Genomic DNA, 21,565 nt, shown 5'->3' on the forward strand with positions numbered 1-21,565 from the left:
CTAAAATATACATCAAAAGAATCAGATTTTCATGCTGATTTTAAATATATAAGTTTCATCAAATTTAGTCTTTGTCATCAAAAGTTACGAGCCTGAAAAAATTTGCCTTATTTTAGAAACTAGGGGAAAATACCCCTTAAAAGTCACAGAATCTTAACGAAAATCACACCATGGCATTCGACGTATCAGAGAACCCTATAGCAAAATTTCCAAGCTCCTATCTACAAAAATGTGGAATTTCGTAATTTTTGCCAGAAGACAAATCACGGGTGCGTGTTTATTTGTTTGTTTTTTGTTTTGTTTTTTTCCAGGCGTCATCGTATCGACCAAGTGGTCCTAGAATGTCGCAAGAGGGCTCATTCTAATGGAAATGAAAAGTTCTAGTGCCCCTTTTAAGTGACCAAAAAAATTGGAGGGCACCTAGGCCCCCTCCCACGCTCATTTTTTCTCCAAATTCAACAGATCAAAATTTTTGAGATAGCCATTTTGTTCTGCATAGTCAAAAACCATAATAACTATATCTTTGGGAATGACTTACTCCCTCACAGTCCCTGGGGGAGGAGCTGCAAGTTACAAACTGCGACCAGTATTTACATATAATAATGGTTATTGGAAAGTGTACAGTCGTTTTCAGGGGATTTTTTTTTGGTTTTGGGGGTGGGGTTGAGGGGAGTGGGCTATGTGGGAGGATCTTTCCTTGGAGAGATATGTCAATGGGTAACAGAAATTCAATGAAAAGGGCATAGGATTTTCTAAAATTACTATAAAAAAACAATGAAAAAATGAACATGGAAAAGTTTTTTTTAATTGAAAGTAAAGAGTAGCATTGAAACTTAAAACGAACAGAGATTATTACGCATATGAGGGGTTCTAAAAATACTTTAGCATAAAGAGCGAGGTATTTAGGAGGAGTACCTCGCTCTTTGTGCTACAGTATTTTTAGTAATTTCAACTATTTATTCTACAGCCTTTCTGATTCAGGGGTCATTCTTAAAGATTTGGGACAAACTTACGATTTAGTGTAAAGAACGAGGTATTAACGAGGGTACAAACCCCCTCATATACATAATAAAAATTAAAGAACATAAAAGTTTGTTACGTAAGTTAATTCTTAAGTTACTTTTATTTTTTACTAATACAAAAATTCGTTAAAAATTAAAATTTATAGTTGCCTTTTTATGTAACCGAAAAATTGCATGGCAACTAGGCCTCCTTCCCCATCCCTTATTTCTCAAAATCGTCTGATCAAAACTAAGGGAAAGCCATTTAGCCAAAAAAGGAATTAATATGCAAATTTCATTTTAATAATTTATGTGTGGAGAGCCAAAATCAAACATGCATTAATTCAAAAACGTTCAGAAATTACATAAAAAAAACTAGTTTTTTTTAATTGAAAGTAACAAGCGACATTAAAACTTACAACGAACAGAAATTACTCCGTATATGAAATGGGTTGTCCCCTCCGCAATCCCTCGCTCTTTACGATAAAGTTTGACTCTTTGCCACAATTCTGCTTTTTAAAACAATTAAAAGCTTTAGCGTAAAGAGCGAGGTATTGCGGAGGGGACAACCCATTTCATATACGGAGTAATTTCTGTTCGTTTTAAGTTTTAATGTCGCTCCTTACTTTCAGTTAAAAAAAAAACTAGTTTTTTCTATGTAATCAAAATGAAGAAACAGTATTTAGTGTTTAGCAACTAGAATTATCTGTATTTTTAGTACTATTAGCAGCTATAGTAGTGTTAGTAATCAATGCAAACTTATTAATTTACTAGTACCGTCTATCACTAAACATTAAAGAATTTATAAAAAAAAATTACAAAAATGAATTGAAGATAATGTGTAAAGGAATATATATATATATATATATATATTTATATATATATATATACATATCAGGTTTGTTTTTTACTGTTTTTAGCAGTTTTTTCTTCTGAAATTTTGCACATGATCAGGTGCCTACATACAGCATGCTTTAAAGTAGTAAAACATTGCGAATTAAGTCATTTTTTTCGTTGAATCGAAAGAGTTTCCAGTGAAATAATTGCCGTTATGTTGTCCATAATTTAAACTGTAGGCTTCTTTCTTTATGAGTGGCTCCGAAATAGAAGAAAAAAGCGTAGGAAGCCTGCTAGCCCAAAAAAGATTGTTAACGTTTAGTTTTGCGGAGATTTATTCAGTGAATTTTCTGAATACAGTTCTGCCTTTATTGAAGACAGATGTTGATGAAAGATGATGGAGACGATTAAGACTGATATGTTAATCTTGCAGAAAAATCAAGCAATGCTATTTCTAAAGTAATTTCGGCATTTCTAAGTTCATTTTTCCAAAATAACTATAAAAAACCTTACAATAAATAGAAGAAATAATAAATTAATCTATTTAATTTTTTTTTATTTCTAATGGTAAATTTGGAAGATCATAAATTTTAAGTTTAGAACATCACCATATATTATATAAATAGCGTAAACAATATTTCAAGCTATAATACTGTTCTTGATGGAAGCATTAGATGCTAAAGTAACTGATGTTGTAAATATACAGCCTTGTATAATTTATTTTATAATCTGATTTCATGGTTCTAGGCTGTTCGTTTTTCTCGTATTTCCATGATTCCAACCGATATGCCTTTTCAATTTAAAAGATTGCAATTCCCAATTCGATTAGCACTTGCAATCACCATAAAAAAAGCTCAAGGGTAATCATTAGAAAAATGCGGTATAGTTCTTAATACGGATTGTTTTTCCCGTGGACAATTATATGTTGCATGCTCAAGAGTCAATAAACCGGACAATCTATTAATGTGCACAGACAATGGGACTGCGAAGAATGTTGTATATCCACAAGTTTTACGCAGTTGAAAATTAGCACCTTGCATTCATGGTGCTTTATGGGGGGGGGGTTAGGCTTGCGTTTCAGTCAGAAATTACCAGAAGAAAGCTTGTCGATATACTACAAGAGCAGCATTAAACCAGGCTTGCGGCTGAAAGAGAATGTAAAAATTTGCTGGATCTCTCAGGGTTTCCACCACACGTGCTACAACTAAAAATAGGTGTAACAATAATCATGTTGTGAAACATTAACCCACCAAAGCTTTGCAACGGCACACGACTTGCCATAAAAAAAAAAAAAAAAAAAAAAAAAAAAAAAAAAAAAAAAAAAAAAAAACATTGGAAAAAGTGATAGAGGCAACAATCTTGACAGGGCTCTCCGAGGGTGAGGCTGTACTTATTCCTCGCATTCCCTAAAACCAAAACTAAAAAACAAAAAACTGAAAAGGAACTAAGAAACTAAAAAAAAGAAACAGATTTTGCTTTTTTGTTAGAAATCAGACCAATTTGGTGAAACTGCGAAAAGGCAACGTTAACCAGTTTCACATTTTACCTTTCTAGAAAATTGTTAATAACTTATTTTTAACCTTCACTGCCGGAATTTGGAATTGGTATCGAAATCGAATACAAATTTTGTATTTTGTGAGATTTTGTGACTGCTGATCCTTTTTTTTTTCGGATGCAGTGTAACTAAAAAAAGAAACAAATTTTGCTTTTTTGGTAGAAATCAGACCAATTTGGTGAAACTACGAAAAGGCAACATTAACCAGCTTCACATTTTACCTTTCCAGAAAATTGTTGATAACTTATTTTTAACCTTCACTGCCGGAATTTGGAATTGGTATCGAAATCGAATAAAAATTTTGGATTTTGTGAGATTTTGTGGCAGCTGATCCTTTTTTTCTCGGAGGCAGTGTAACTTCGGGCTTTTCGTCTGAATTACACCTAATTTCAAGAAGTTTGAATTACTACCCCCCCCCCAGACAGAGATAGAAAGCATTAAATTGAAATGCTTTACGGTTTTAATTGTTCTAGTTTTGTCCTAGTTTAGTCATTCAAACTGGGTTTATTTTAAATATAAGGTGTATGGAAGAAATAGTTGTCTCTTGCTTTTACTTCCTCTTCCCCGATAAAAACTGAATCTGAACTTCTTCTTTGTTCTGTCACAAGTAAATAACAAAAGCCTCTAAACTACTGTAGAACACACTGGATTGAAAGGTAGGATACTGTGATTACTTGGTTATATTGAAAGCAACGACCGGTATCTTGAAAACACAAAGGAAAGGGAACGCTACCCTTTGCTGAAAATTAAAATATGTTTCTAAAAAATATACGTGATGTTGCATCTTTATGAATTTTGTTGCTTGTGTCGTTCTCTTCTCAAATTAAATTTAAAAAAAAAAAACAGTTTTTAAATGCAATTAAGGAGCGGCATTAAAACTTAAAACGAGCATAAATTATTTCATATATAAAAGGGTTTGTCCCCTCCGCAACTACCATGTTTTTTTATTTAATTTCTGAACGTTTTTGAATGAATGCATGTTTTGATTTTGGCTCAACGCACATGAATAACTAAAAAAAATTCTCATATAAATTTTTTATTTTGCTAAATGGCGTTCTCGTAGTTTTAATCGGACGATTTTCATAGAAAGAAAGTTAGGGGAGAGGAGGTATAGTTGTCCTCCAATTCTTGGTTACTTGAAATTGCAACTAGATTTTTTTTATTTTTTGTACGAACGTTTTTGTTAGTAATAAACATGCAAACATAACGAATTAACTTAATTAACGAACTTCTATATTTGTGTGTCATTATTACGTATATGAGAAGGTTTTCCCCCTCGTCAATACCTCACTCTTTACACTAAAGCTTGAATTTCATCCCAAATCTTCAACAATGACCCTGAATCACAAAGACCATAGAATAAATAGTAACCAATCATAATAACCATTACTACATGGAAACAATGGTCAAAATTTGTAACTGGCAGCCCCTCCCCCGGGGACTTTGGGGGATTAAGTCGTCCCAAAAGACACAGGTATTAGGTTTTCAGCTAAGCTGAACAGAATGACTTTCTCAAAATTTTGAACTGGTGACTTTGGGGGGAAAATGTGCGTGGGAGGGGTTCTAGGTGCCCTCCAATTTGTTTACTTAAAAAGAGTACTAGAACTTAAAATTTCCGTTAGAATGAGCCCTCTTACGACATCCTAGGACGACTGGGTTAACACCATCACCCCTGGGGGGAAAAAATGTGTCTTCTGACAAAAAAAAAAATTACAAAATTCCACATTTTTGTAGATAGGAGCTTGAAACTTTTACAGTAGGGTTTTCTGATACGCTGAATCTGATAGTGTGATTTTTGTTAAAACTCTTTGACTTTTAGGGGGGTTCCCCCCTGTTTCCTAAAATAAGGCACATTTTCTCAGGCTGGTAACTTTTGATGGGTTAGACTAAACTTGATGAAACTTATATGTTTAAAGCCACATTGAAATTTGATTCTTATGATTTAAATATTGGTGTCAAAATTCCTTTTTTAGAGTTTCGGTTACTACTGAGTCGGGTCATTGCTTGCTACAGTTCGTTACCACGAACTGTTTGATTTACGTGTCTTATTATGTAGTACGTGTTCTCGGAGTCTAAAGAGCTTCAACAGACATGTATTTTATTCTGAATTGAATGATATGTCGCTTGGGGTATTTTTAGCAGATTTGGAACTCCTTTCTAATAAGAAAAATCTGGGTCAGCTGGCTGTGGACCGCCGTCCCCTAAAATCAGCTCTATGTCCCCAAAAATTAAATTGCTGCGCATCTCATCTAATACATAAACTTAATCTACATTTGAAAGCAATCAAATTCGGTTTCCATTTCCCAAACTGATCGTTATCGGTTTGCTTTGAAAGGACGAGAATAAAGTTTCATAAAATGTTCTTCTATTATAAATTTGTTAAATACGTAATCAAAACTGCATTGGTCCCATACATCTTGGTTTTTTTTAAAGCTATACCATTACTTTTAAATCTTCTATATTTGAACAAAAGTTAGGTTTTAAAGAGTTAAATTTCAAATCTTCAATATAATTTAGCTAGGATAACAGTGAATATATTCATTGATGTCTTTCAAACACTTTGTGGTTACATGTACAGTCAGTTGCTAAGCCAGTGCGGCAAACCGGCAAAAACACGGGTCGGATTCCCTGCAATCAGACACTCTGCATAGCTTTGTAAGACGCTATACCTCCATTTGGAATGAACTCCCGAGGAAGGCTGTCCGTGAAAACCCGACTGTTGATTCTTTCAAAAAGCTAGTGATAAAACCTAGGCAGCCTAAATGGTTGATTAGAGGTATATCAGGTCCAATTTTTAAAGGGTCTAAGCAGGATAAATTTCTGTAAAAAACAAGCAGTTACATACAATAAAACAAAACATTATTATCAAAATTTTTTTAGTAGAATAATGGAAGAAAGTACGTATATATCCCAGAGTAAGCGTAGGATGAGGTTCGAGATCGCTTCAGCTCTACAGAAGACAAAAAAAAATTATGCATATTTTCAATTCGTTTCACTTAAAATCCTCAGTTATCACCCATTTTTAGTTAAAAGATAGTCTAAATAATTACAAACGAAACCACAGATGGCTGAAAATTTAAATTTAACATTCAAGTTTTGCCTTAAAATTCCAACTGCAGCCCAAAATCTCAGATCTTAATGAGAAAACTGAAAAAACCATAGAAATTTTCCAACAATTATCACGATAAAACTAGAACAATTCCAAACTGGAAGAAAGTCACCCTAAAGAAACTATAGAAAAAGGTTTCCACAGAAAGATAAAGGGTTTCCGTTATAAGGAGAAACTCCAGTTGATTTTGGACATTTCAGGCCTAGTACTTTACATAGGGAAGGCCTTGGGTAAAATGTATAAGGAACTTGCAGCAGGACCATGCATTTTTCACCTCAGTTATCATCTAAAACTTGGATGACAAGTGAAGTTGGATATAAGAGAAGCATTGAGAAAGATAAAATCACTCTTATGAGTTATGTTACATATCAAACGGTAAGCCAAATTTTTATATATGTTTTATATATATATGTATATATATATATATATATATATATATATATATATATATATATATATATATATATATATATATATATATATATATATATATATATATATATATATATATATATATATATATACCCTCCCCTCAAAATTTCAAGATGTGTTTCATAGTTTCTTCTACTTTTCAAATAGCTGGTTCATCTTTTTAGTTTTGAATTTGAAACTTCCATCGAAATGAGATTTGCCCCCCCCCCACTAAAATAAAGTATTGTGTCATTTTTGATTGCAAAGAAGAGATCACAAATCTTCCCGGTATAAGATTTAAAAGTTCATTCTTATTATCCTGAGAAAAGGTACGACACCCTATGTTTCAAGATGTGTTTCATAGTTTCTTCTATTTTTCAAATAGCTGGTTCATCTTCTTAGTTTTGAATTTGAAACTTCTATCAAAATGAGATTTGCCACCCACCACTAAAATAAAGTGTTGTGTCATTTTTGATTGCAAAGAAGAGATCACAAATCTTCCCGGTTTAAGGTTTAAAAGTTCATTCACATTACCCTGAGAAAAGGTATAAGACCCTATGACCCCCCTCAAAATTTCAAGATGTGTTTCAAGGTTGCTTCTATTTTTCAAATAGCTGGTTCATTTTTTATTTTTTTGTTATGAATGTGAAATTTATTTTTTAAGGTTTAAAATAAAGCTGGAAACCTGATTAAGGAAACTAACCGTTCAAGAGTTATCCCATTACTTGATCTTAAGTCACTGTATATTCTTTCGTGTGAATGATTTACTTTTTCTCAGCTTCATGGTGACCTCCCCCGTCCCCTAAGTGTTCCGCCATCTTTCACCTCTGATCAGAATAATTATAATCTTCACAACACCAAAAATCATATTCAAGTTCCTTTTACTCCTTGTGTAAGGTCAGATTTTAATCCTTTAATAGCGAATCATATTGTATGGAATAAGTTGCCCGAATCAGCTCGAAGGTGCCACTCATTCGGTTTGTTCAAAAAAAATTATTAAAAATGTGAAATTCACTTTTTAAGGTTTAAAATAAAGCTAGAAACCTCATTAAGGAAACCAACCGTTCAAGAGTTATCCCATTACTTGATCTCAAGTCACTGAATATTCTTTCGTGTGCATGTTTTACTTTTTTCTCGGCTTCATGGTGACCTCCTCCATCCCCTATGTGTTCCGCCATCTTTCACCTCTGATCAGAATAGTTATATTCTTCACAACACCAACAATCATATTCAAGTTCCTTTTACTTCTTGTGTAAGGTCAGATTTTAATCCTTTAATTGCGAATCATATTGTATGGAATAAGTTGCCCGAATCAGCTCGAAGGTGCCACTCATTCGGTTTGTTCAAAAAAAAATTATTAATAATTCTTTGGCTTCTTAGAAGTTATTTTATCTATTTTTATATGTATATATATATACATATATATATATATGTATATGTATATATATTTATTATTATTTCAGTGAAGTTTATTTTATCTACTGATCTACTTAATTAATTTAGTCTGTTCTGTCTATTAGTCCATTTAGTTTTGTTTTCTATAGTTTTTATTTTATTTATTTTTTCTTTTCTTCTCCTTTTTGCTCTTCTCTCTGTGAGTAAGTGATTATTTTTATTCTTTTCTTTTCTGAGTAAGTGACTCGTTTATTTCCCCCCTTCTTTACAGGCCAAAGAGCCTTTTGAGGAAATAGCAAAATGTAATATTGTCTGCGTGTTTCGTGATGAATCTTATCTTATACCCTATTCAGAAGTCTGGATAAGTTTTACTAACCGTTTTACTGAGTCCGACCTCCATTTAATTATGCCCCAAGGGGGTTATTCGATATACATATCTAAGAGACCAGGTGTGCCTATTTTGCGTAAATGTTCAATATTGAACTGTAAAGTTCAATACAGTTTGTAAAAGAGTAGGCGTGACGATTGTCATGACTTATTAAAAAAAAAAAAAAACTCAAACATGCATAAAGTTTCATGCTATCCAGTTTTTGATTGAATCTAGTTCATAGACTATTCAAATTTATTTCAGCGGATTTCCCAGTTTGATGCATGATTATACTAAACGGTAGGTCAAGGCCTGATGCAAACAGCGGATATTGTGAATTTTTACGAATGTTTGGTGAAAAAGGCAGTAGCAAATACTTAGTCTGAAATCCTATCACAAGATGTCAAACAAAATAAGTTTTAAGTGTTCATCTGAACCGAGGAGTCTCCCAATCTCCACCACCTGGTGTGTGTTTTGAACTACCACTAGTTCCATTACATACGGTAGACTTCTGAAACTCCCTACAGAAAATTTCCTTGAAAAATGTCTGTTTATTTCTCAATAACAAATACTATCTATAAGCAATGGACAAATTACAAAACTTAAAACTGAACTTAAATTCTACAATGGGGTTCTCTTGTTTTGTAGTTTGGGAGGGAGAGAAACACCTCAAAGTGCGCATTTTAAAGTCAAAGCATCCCATATCGGGGGGGGGGTGGTTGTGGTGGTGGTGTGTGTGTGTTTACATAAGAAGCTTTAAAAAACTCATCAAAAATGTGAAATTGATATCTACTCCCTTATGATTTCTGGGTATATTTCGAGTCTACGCAGTTATTATGAAAGTAAAGGGTAACATTAAACCCCAAAATGAGCGAAATTAATTCCGTATACGAGGGGGCTGCCTCATCCACATCTCCCCCTCATGGTCGCAGAAACTACGTAAGATGCTCAATAGATCAGAAATTGAGAGCTCTAGTCCTTTTCTTATAGGGGGGGGGATACGCCGACCACCACTTCTGACATGATTTACCTCTTTTCGCACCACGCGTGGCATACTTTCATTCTACATGGTATATGCATGCGAATCTTGAAATTGGACAAAAACCGAAGGGTCACTCACTCTCAGAAATTATGTACACCATATGGTGCGTGCCAAGAGTGGGGGAACTCTGCCAAGTGTAGCGGAACTATGCGGCACACTTAGCGTTCTTAGACGAGCACCAAGTAATGAGAAGTCAGTGGGTAAGCTCTTAAGCCCCTCCCACTTTTAGTTGCCTTGGTAGTCTTAGAACTGGTTAAGGAAATTTCCACTAAATTTAGAGACTTCAAACTTCATTTCTTTTTGCTGAGGATTAGGTAAATAACTAACAATGTGAACGGATTAATCGTATTTAAAAAAAAATTGTATTTGAGAAACACAAACTTGATGCGTAGCTTCTTGAAAAAAAAATGTATTTTCCCTTTCTTCATTTTTATTTGGATGCCAGGGAGTCTAAAAATATATTTTTTCGTCTTTTCTTAGAAAAAAAATTCTTCGTTTTGTTCTTTGACATTGATAGACATTCAAAGGAAAAAAAAACACTTCCTCTTCAACCTGCTATGCAACAAAATTAAATTTCAGGCTATTTGGTCTTTGATTTATTCGAAGTGAGATAATTTCTCAGGAAATTTTGCAGTTGGATGCATGATTGTGTCACATACCAGATCAGAGAAAACTGCAAATACCGGAAATCGTAATTGGTTGCAATGGAAGATGAAATAAGGCACGCACACAAAAATTCTTTTATAAATCCTATCACTATAAGTTAAATTAAATAAAAAAAACTAATTTTTTTAGCTGAAAGTAAGGAGCGACATTAAAGCTTAAAACGAACAGAAATTACTCCGTATATGAAATGGGTTGTCCCCTCCGCAATCCCTCGCTCTTTACGCTAAAGCTTTTAATTGTTTTAAAAAGCAGAATTGTGGCAAAGAGTCAAACTTCAGGAGGGTCGAGAAGATGTGCATGACATATATTCATGTTCTCCAGAGCAATACGGACAAAGGATAACTCCGTTGCAATCACTGCTTTTGTGACCGTACAAACAACATTTGTTGCATCTTAATAAGTAGATATAATCTTCACACTCGTGCAACATGAACCCTAATTTCAGACCACGGTGGTCTTTAATACATTTACGCATCTTTGGGGAGACTTCAACAACAACATGGGTTTTATTTTCTCCTTTGTGAATAATTGTCACTATTTTGAATACTTCTCCTTTAACTGCTAGTTCTGACACATCTAAATTCTGATTCAATAGGGATTCTCGTAGGTGTTCTTTTTCATTTGTCCTAGGGATGTTTTTAACAATCATTCTAGGATTTTTTTTTTTGGTAGAGTGTTTAGGGGTATAATTTGTCAAATCTGATTTTTCACTAAAAACTGTGACTGCATTTTGTGCATCTTCTTGAGATGGCAGTTCCAAAATTATTTTTCCATTTCTTCCAGAAGTAACATTTTTGACAGATAATTTTTTAACGTGATCAATTGTCTTTCTGCCCAAATCTTGAACTATTTTTTTTAACTCGTTCTGGGCGATCTTCTTATTAACAGTACTCTGACTTAGGGGGAATTCGATAGGTTCGAGGATCACAGTATGTTTTCCTGGGCCTTTCACTTTGCTGGCATAGGTGGGAGTAGAATGACTGGGAGCGGAAGAGAACGAAAAAGGAGACGGCTTGGATTTTAGAGCAATTATTTCTTGTTGTAAATTCAAGATCTCTGTAAGTCTATCATTTTCTTTTCTGAGCAATGTGGAATTTTCTTCCAGTAAACTGGAGTAAATAGAACCTATCCTGTCGCACATTTGTGAGGCAGTTCTTTTACCACCAGATATTCTTTGATCTTTAATTGCATTTTTTAGATAATTAAGTAATTTAAAAATACTTTCTTCTTCAGCATATGCAATCTCGCTCGTATCTACTTCCGAAATTTGTAATCAGATATATTAAGGGTTATATGTCCGCCTACTTTGGATAGAGCCAAAGGCTACATACAAATTTTTGTGTCTATGCAATAGCGATACGGCGCATAAAAAGTCCTTCAGAATCAGAACATTATTTGGAAAAAAAAGACAAAGAAAATAATAGTTTTTCTTTTATCTTGTTCCTTTAACTTTCTAGAATTAAAGGATATTTTAATTGTTCATCTTCAAAATAAATCAAGGAGCATAAATTGCAATAAAATTTACAGACATGTCCAGAATAAAAACATGAATAAAAACAAGAATAAAAACATGTCCAAGATACGTGACTGACATAACCTTACCGGATCCGCTCTCTTTGGTGGAGTGGGGGGGAGGGTGTTGGGAGTAATTCGAAAAATAAGAAAAAAGAGGTATTTGTAACATCGGAATTCTTAGAAAACATGAAAATTGAGGTATTTTTATCTTACGAGTGGGTGATTGAATCTCAATGAAACTTGATCAAACAGTTCGTGGTAACGAACTGTAGTAAGGAGCAACCCGGCTCAATAGTAAACGAAATTCTAAAAATCGGAATATTGATGCTAAAAGATACATCAAAAGAAAATGATTTTCATGCTGATTTTAAATATATAAGTTTCATCAACTTTAGTCTTTGTCATCAAAAGTTACGAGCCTGAGAAAATTTGCCGTATTTTGGAAAGTAGGGGAAAACACCCCCTAAAAGGCATAGAATCTTAACAAAATCACATCATGGCATTCAGCGTATCAAAGAACCCTCTAGCAAAAATTTCAAGCTCTTATCTACAAAAATGTCGAATTTCGTATTTTTTGCCAGAAGACAGATCACGGGTGCGTTTTTATTTATTTTTATTTTTTTCCCAGGGGTCATCATATCGACCAAGTGGTTCTAGAATGTCGCAAGAGGGATCATTCTAACAGAAATGAAAAGTTCTAGTGCCCTTTTTAAGTGACCAAAAAAATTGGGAGGGTACCTAGGCCCCCTCCCACACTCATTTGTTTCCCAAAGTCAACGAATCAAAATTTTGAGATAGCCATTTTGTTCCGCATAGTCGAACATCATAATAACTATGTCTTTGGGGATGACTTACTCCCTCAAAGTCCCGGGAAGAAGCTACAAGCTACAAACTTTGAACAGTGTTTACATATAGTAATGGTTATTGGGAAGTGTACAGACGTTTTCAGGGGGATATTTTTGGCTTGGTGGTGGGGTTGAGGGGAGGGGGCCTTGTGGGAGGATCTTTCCTTGGAGGAATATGTCATGGTGGAAGAGAAATTCAATGAAAAGGGCGCAGGATTTTCTAGCATTACTATAAAAAAAATCAATAAGAAAATAAACATGAAAAAGTTTTTTCAATTGAAAGTAAGGAGTAGCATTAAAACTTAAAACGAGCAGAGATTGTTACGCATATGAGGGGTTCTAAAAATACTTTAGCATCAGGAGCGAGGTATTTAGGAGGAGATAAATACCTCAATCTTTATGCTAAAGTATTTTTAGTAATTTCAACTATTTATTCTACGGCCTTTCTGATTCAGGGGGTCATTCTTGAAAGAATTGGGACAAAGCTTAAGATTTAGTGTAAAGAGCGAGGCATTAACGAGGGGACAAACCCCCTCATATACATAATAAAATAAAAGAATATAAAAGTTTGTTACGCAAGTTAATTCTTAAGTTATGTATATTTTTTACTAATAAAAACTTTCGTTAAAAATTAAAAGTTCTAGTTGCCTTTTTAAGTAACCAAAAATTGGAGGGCAACTGGGCTTCCTTCCCCACCCCTTATTTCTCAAAATCGTCTGATCAAAACTAAGAGAAAACCATTTAGCCAAAAAAAAGAATTAATATAAAAATTTCATTTTAATAATTTATATGCGGAGAGTCATAATCAAACATGCATTAATTCAAAAACATTCAGAAATTAAATAAAGAAAAACTAGTTTTTTTTTAACTGAAAGTAAGGAGCGACATTAAAACTTAAAACGAACAGAAATCACTCCGTATATGAAATGGGTTGTCCCCTCCTCAGCGCTTCGCTCTTTACGCTAAAGTTTGACTTTCTCTTAACTCTACTTCTTAAAACAGTAAAAAACTTCCTTGAAAAATCAAGGAGAAAAACAAAACTAAAAAAAATAGAAATAAAAAAACTAAAAAGAAAAAAGAAAAAAAACTAAAAAAACTAAAAAAAAGTAAAAACCAAAAAAAAACTAAAAAGAAAAAAAGGGGAAAAATACAAAAATTTATTTCATCATATACCATTTCAAAAACGAATGTATATACAGACCGGGACACCGGGATACAAATGACGACCGAGACACAGGGAATATAAATGACGACCGGGACACAGGGACACAACTACAACGGGGACGCCGGGGGGCACAGGGGGATATATAAATGACGACGGGGACACAGGGAATGTTCGATTAGCAATTACCATCAACAAAGCTCAAGGGCAATCATTAGAATCATGCGGTATAACTAAAAAAACTAAAAAAAAGGTAAAAAACTAAAACCTAAAAAAAAAACCAATTCAAAAACGAATGTATATACAGACCGGGACACCGGGACACAAATGACGACCGGGACACCGGGACACAAGGAATATAAATGACACCCGGAACCCTCAAAGAGAAATCACAGACTGGGACCCCGGGACACAAATGACGACCGGGACACAGGGAATATAAATGACGACCGGGACACAGGGACACAACTACAACGGGGACGCCGGGGGGCACAGGGGGATATATAAATGATGACGGCAACACAGGGAATCGTCGATTAGCAATCACCATCAACAAAGCTCAAGGGCAATCATTAGAATCATGAGGTATAGATCTGAATACGGATTGTTTTCCCATGGACCATTATATGTTGCATGTTCAAGAGTCGGTAAACCTGACAATCTGTTTATATGCACAGACAATGGGACAGCAAAGAATGTTGTATATTCGCAAGTTTTACGTAGTTAAAAACATGTATATATATATATATATATATATATATATATATATATATATATATATATATATATATATATATATATGTATATATATATATATATTTATATGTATATATATATATATATATATATATATATATATATATATATATATAATCAACCTGAATAACAATTTGTAAAACAATAAAACAGTTAAACTAACTACATTTCTGTTAATTGTCAAATATATATAAGAAATTCATTTATTTGGCTTGCGTAATCGATTGCATAACCTTTTATTTTTGAAAAACGCCTATTGCTTCCTAAACAAGTACAAAATGTTCCTACTTTTAATTATAGGGAATGTGTGTCGGGGTTCGTCCTTTACTAAGCAGAATAGTAGTCAGTGATAAGATCACTTGATTTCTTTTAGGGGGGGGGGTTGTCATCCTCTTTGTCAAAGTTAAGCGTATTTTTCGGCCTCGTAGATGCTATTGAGTAATTATATAAAAAATGTATAATAAAAGCGGAGTGATATTTAAACCAAAGACGAGTGAAGTTTAAATTATGAAATTTAATTGAAACTTAAAACCGACAAAAATTTAAATGAATAAATTGAATTTTGAAAAAAAATCAGAAATCACCACAAAACAAGTAGGACTGACACCCAGTATCACTTTTGAATTCTTCACATTCCTATAGTTTTTCACCAGCGTGCGTTTTCATATGCCTAGTCAAACTGCTCTTGCGAGAAAATTCCTTTTTGCATGCTTCACATTCATAGGGTTTTTCTCCATTGTGCGTTCTCATGTGCTGACCCAAACTAAACTTCGAAGAAATGTTCTTTTTGCACATATTACATTCGTATGGTTTTTCACCAGTGTGGGTCCTCAAATGTATAGCCAAATTGGACTTGGTAGAATATTTTTTTTCGCATACTTCACATTCATAGGGTTTTTCTCCATTATGAGACCTCATATGCCTAGCCAATCCGTACTTTGAAGGGAATTTCTTCTTGCAAACTTCACATTCATGTAGTTTTTCACCAGTGTGCATTCTCATATGCTCGTTTAAAGACATGAACCAACCGAATTTCTTTTTACATGTTTCACATTCATAAAGTTTCTCACCAGTGTGGGTTCTCATATGCATGGCCAATATATACTTCCAAGGAAATTTCTTTTCGCAAACGTCACATTCATGTTGGTTTTCACCAGTGTGGGTCCTCATATGTATAGCCAAATTGTCATTCGTAGAAAATTTTTTTTCGCATACTTCACATTCATATTGTTTTTCTCCATTATGAGACTTCATATGCCTAGTCAATCCGTACTTTGAAGGGAATTTCTTCTTGCAAACTTCACATTCATGTAGTTTTTCACCAGTGTGCATTCTCATATGCTCGTTTAAAGACAGTAACCAACTGAATTTCTTTATACATGTTTCACATTCATTAAGTTTTTCACCAGTGTGGGTTCTCATATGCCTGGCGAATCTATACTTCCAAGGAAATTTCTTTTCGCAAACGTCACATTCATGTAGTTTTTCACCAGCGTGGGTCCTCATATGTATAGCCAAATTGCACTTGGTAGAAATTTTTTTTTCGCATACTTCACATTCATAGGGTTTTTCTCCACTATGAGACCTCATATGCCTAGCCAATCTGTACTTTGAAGGGAATTTCTTCTTGCAAACTTCACATTCATGTAGTTTTTCACCAGTGTGCATTCTCATATGCTCGTTTAAAGACACTAACGAACCGAATTTCTTTTTACATGTTCCACATTCATATGGTTTTTCACCAGTGTGGGCTCTCATATGCCTAGTCAAATCGTTCTTGATAGAAAATTTCTTTTTGCAAGCTTCACATTCATAGGTTTTTTCCAGTTGTATGTCTTCTTGGATTGTAAAGTCGGTCACTTCAGTCATATGCTGTGAATCTGAGTCAGGGCCGAAGTTTCCAAAACTTAGATCCATATCACTAAAGGTATAATGTACTTGTACTTGTTACTTGTATACTAATATAGCTACTTGCTTGTCGAAAAGAGATTGATGGATCTTCCTAGATAATGCTTGTTTTTATGCTATGAATGACGTCATTAAAAAAGCCTATGATGTGAATTTTCATGTGACGTCATTTACATGTATATATATAAAAATAAGTTGTCTGTGGATGGATGGATGGATGTGTCAGGTGACGTCACCTGAAAAAACTGGATCAGGTGACGTCAAAACTGAAAAAACTAAAAAAAGGCAAAAACTACAAAAAAAAACTAAAAACTAATAAAAAAAATAAAAAAGCTAAAAAACTAAAAAAACTATAAAGGTAAAAACCAATAAAAAACTAAAAAAAAAACTGAAAAAACTAAAAAAAGGCAAAAACTACAAAAAAAACTAAAAACTAATAAAAAAAGTAAAAAAGCTAAAAAACTAAAAAAACTAAAAAAAGGTAAAAAACTAAAAAAAAATAAAAAATAAAAAAAACTAAAAAAAAGGAAAAAACTGAAAAATAAGCTAAAATAAAGGTAAAAACCAATAAAAAACTAAAAAAAAAAATGAAAAAACTAATAAATGACGACACTCAAAGAGAAAAAAAAGGCAAAAACTACAAAAAAAACTAAAAACTAATAAAAAAATAAAAAAGCTAAAAAACTAAAAAAACTAAAAAAAGGCAAAAACTACAAAAAAAACTAAAAACTAATAAAAAAGCTAAAAAACTAAAAAAACTAAAAAAAAGGCAAAAACTACAAAAAAACTAAAAACTAATAAAAAAAATAAAAAAGCTAAAAAACTAAAAAAAACTAAAAAAACTAAAAAAAGGTAAAAAACTAAAAAAACTAAAAACTAAAAAAAACTAAAAAAGGTAAAAACTAAAAGAACTAAAAAAGAAAAAAATAAATGACGACACTCAAAGAGAAAGCGACCAGGACAAAAGGAATGTTCGATTAGCAATCAACAAAGCACCGGGACACAGGGAGTATAAATGACGACCCGGGGGAAACAGGGGGATATAAATGACGACCGGGACAAAAAAACTAAAAAGAAAAAAAAACTAAAAACTAATAAAAAAACTAAAAAATCTAAAAATCTAAATAAGCTAAAAAAGAAAAAAAAAGGAAAAAAATAAAGGAGAAAAACAAAACTAAAAAACGAATGTATATACAGACCGGGACACCGGGATACAAATGACGACCGGGACCCGGGACACAGGGAATATAAATGACGACCGGGACACAGGGACACAACTCCGGTACACCGGGATACAAATGACGACCGGGACACAGGGAATATAAATGACGACCGGGACACAGGGACACAACTACAACGGGGACACCGGGGGAAACAGGGGGATATAAATGACGACCGGGACAAAAAAACTAAAAAGAAAAAAAAACTAAAAACTAATAAAAAAACTAAAAAATCTAAAAATCTAAATAAGCTAAAAAAGAAAAAAAAAGGAAAAAAATAAAGGAGAAAAACAAAACTAAAAAACGAATGTATATACAGACCGGGACACCGGGATACAAATGACGACCGGGACCCGGGACACAGGGAATATAAATGACGACCGGGACACAGGGACACAACTACAACGGGGACACCGGGGGAAACAGGGGGATGTAAATGACGACCGGGACACCGGGACAGGGAATGGTCGATTAGCAATCACCATCAACAAAGCTCAAGGGCAATCATTAGAATCATGAGGTATAGATCTGAATACAGATTGTTTTCCCATGGACCATTATATGTTGCATGTTCAAGAGTCGGTAAACCTGACAATCTATTTATATGCAAAGACAATGGGACAGCAAAGAATGTTGTATATTCGCAAGTTTTACGTAGTTAAAACCATATATATATATCTATCTATATTCACAGGTGGGACATAGGGACACAACTACAATGGCGCGTAACTATTATGGCGCGTAACGACTTACGCGCGCGGGGGGGCTTGGGGGGGCGCGAAGCGCCCCCACCAACTAGGTGTTGGGGTGGCGCGAAGCGCCACCCCAACAGCTAGTATATATATAAAAATAAGTTGTCTGTGTGTGGATCTGTGGATGGATCAGGTGACGTCATGTTTGTTCGCATATGACGTCTGAATTATTTCACACTAATACAAAAGAAGAAAAAAACTAAAAAAGGTAAAAACTACAAAAAAAAACTAAAAAGAAAAAAACTAAAAAAGCTAAAAAACTAAAAAAAAACTAAAAAAAGGTAAAAATCTAATAACTAAAAAAAACTGAAAAAAATAAAAAAAGGCAAAAACTACAAAAAAAATAAAAACTAATAAAAAAACTAAAAAAGCTAAAAAACTAAAAAAACTAAAAAAACTAAAAAAGGTAAAAAACTAAAAAAAACTAAAAACTAAAAAAGAAAAAAACTAAAAAAAAGGAAAAAACTGAAAAATAAAAGAGAAAAAGAAAACTAAAAAAAATATGAATAAATATATATAAAAATAAGTTGTTTGTGGGTTATGTCTGTCTGTCTGTCTGTCGAGTGACGTCGTGTTTGTCCGCATATGACGTCTGAATTATTTCACACTAATACAAAAGAAGAAAAAAAACTAAAAAAGGTAAAAACTACAAAAAAAACTAAAAAGAAAAAAAACTAAAAAAGCTAAAAAACTAAAAAAAAACTAAAAAAAGGTAAAAAACTAAAAACTAAAAAAAAACTGAAAAAACTAAAAAAAGGCAAAAACTAAAAAAAAACTAAAAACTAATAAAAAAACTAAAAAAGCTAAAAAACTAAAAAAACTAAAAAAACTAAAAAAAGGTAAAAAACAAAAAAAAACTAAAAACTAAAAAAGAAAAAACTAAAAAAAAGGAAAAAACTGAAAAATAAGAGAAAAAGAAAACTAAAAAAATATTAATAAATATAAAAAATATAAATATAAATATAATATAAATTAGCAATCAACAAAGCACCGAGACACAAATGACGACCGGGACACAGGGAGTATAAATGACGACCAGGACATAAGTAAAAAAAAAAAACTAAAAAAACTAAAAAAATGGTAAAAACTACAAAAGAACTAAAAAATAATAAAAAAACTAAAAAATCTAAAAATCTAAATAAACTAAAAAAGAAAAAAAAGAAAAAAGGAAAAAAATAAAGGAGAAAAACAAAACTTACAAAAGAAGAAAAAAACTAAAAAAGGTAAAAACTACAAAAAAAACTAAAAAGAAAAAAAAACTAAAAAAGCTAAAAAACTAAAAAAAACTAAAAAAAGGTAAAAATCTAATAACTAAAAAAAAACTGAAAAAAATAAAAAAAGGCAAAAACTACAAAAAAAATAAAAACTAATAAAAAAACTAAAAAAGCTAAAAAACTAAAAAAACTAAAAAAAACTAAAAAAAGGTAAAAACTGAAAAATAAAAGAGAAAAAGAAAACTAAAAAAATATGAATAAATATATATAAAAATAAGTTGTTTGTGCGTTATGTCTGTCTGTCTGTCTGTCGAGTGACGTCGTGTTTGTCCGCATATGACGTCTGAATTATTTCACACTAATACAAAAGAAGAAAAAAAACTAAAAAAGGTAAAAACTACAAAAAAAACTAAAAAGAAAAAAAACTAAAAAAGCTAAAAAACTAAAAAAAAACTAAAAAAAGGTAAAAAACTAAAAAAAACTGAAAAAACTAAAAAAAGGCAAAAACTAAAAAAAAACTAAAAACGCTAAAAAACTAAAAAAACTAAAAAAACTAAAAAAAGGTAAAAAACAAAAAAAAACTAAAAACTAAAAAAGAAAAAACTAAAAAAAAGGAAAAAACTGAAAAATAAGAGAAAAAGAAAACTAAAAAAATATTAATAAATATAACAAATATAAATATAAATATAATATAAATTAGCAATCAACAAAGCACCGAGACACAAATGACGACCGGGACACAGGGAGTATAAATGACGACCAGGACATAAGTAAAAAAAAAAAACTAAAAAAACCAAAAAAAGGGTAAAAACTACAAAAAAACTAAAAACTAATAAAAAAACTAAAAAATCTAAAAATCTAAATAAACTAAAAAAGAAAAAAAAGAAAAAAGGAAAAAAATAAAGGAGAAAAACAAAACTAAAAAACGAATGTATATACAGACCGGGACACCGGGATACAAATGACGACCGGGACACAGGGAATATAAATGACGACCGGGACACAGGGACACAACTACAATGGGGACGCCGGGGGGCACAGGGGGATATAAATGACGACCGGGACACCGGGACACAAGGAATATAAATGACGCCCGGGACACTCAAAGAGAAACCACAGACTGGAACACCGGGACACAAATGACGACCGGGACACAGGGAATATAAATGACGACCGGGACACAGGGACATAACTACAAAGGGGACGCCGGGGTGAACAGGGGGATATATAAATGACGATGGCGACTCAGGGAATGGTCGATTAGCAATCACCATCAACAAAGCTCAAGGGCAATCATTAGAATCATGAGGTATAGATCTGAATACGGATTGTTTTCCCATGGACCATTATATGTTGCATGTTCAAGAGTCGGTAAACCTGACAATCTATTTATATGCACAGACAATGGGACAGCAAAGAATGTTGTATATTCGCAAGTTTTACGTAGTTAAAACATATATATATATATATATATATATATATATATATATATATATATATATATATATATATATATATATATATATATATATATCTATATTCACAGGTGGGACATAGGGACACAACTACAATGGCGCGTAACTAATATGGCGCGTAACGACTTACGCGCGCGGGGGGGCTTGGGGGGGGGGGCGCGAAGCGCCCCCACCAACTAGGTGTTGGGGTGGCGCGAAGCGCCACCCCAACAGCTAGTATAATATAAATGCAGCATTCTATATTAGTGGATGACGTCATTAAAATACTGGTTTATATAAATATTATATGTGCCATATGTATTTTCCTCCAAAATTAAGGCTCTCCACAAATTTTC

At 32.9% G+C, this 21,565-nt stretch overlaps 2 protein-coding genes and 1 long non-coding RNA gene across 3 annotated transcripts in view; 2 read left to right on the forward strand and 1 right to left on the reverse strand.

Annotated features, from left to right (window-relative positions):
* The window catches only part of LOC136027152 (testis-expressed protein 10 homolog), a 125,693-nt gene that overhangs the window by 58,103 nt on the left and 46,025 nt on the right, over positions 1-21,565 (forward strand). The window lies entirely within an intron of this gene.
* On the reverse strand, positions 15,298-16,578 carry LOC136027706 (zinc finger protein 345-like). Its single transcript, XM_065705158.1, has one exon. The coding sequence runs from the start codon at positions 16,576-16,578 to the stop codon at positions 15,298-15,300; it is 1,281 nt and encodes a 426-aa protein (XP_065561230.1).
* LOC136027150 (uncharacterized) lies at positions 16,759-19,529 on the forward strand. The gene is made up of 2 exons (XR_010617508.1): positions 16,759-18,822; positions 18,948-19,529. It is a non-coding gene; the product is annotated as an uncharacterized LOC136027150 (long non-coding RNA).

The sequence above is a fragment of the Artemia franciscana genome, chromosome 5, assembly GCF_032884065.1.
Source record: "Artemia franciscana chromosome 5, ASM3288406v1, whole genome shotgun sequence".
Lineage (NCBI taxonomy): Eukaryota > Metazoa > Arthropoda > Branchiopoda > Anostraca > Artemiidae > Artemia > Artemia franciscana.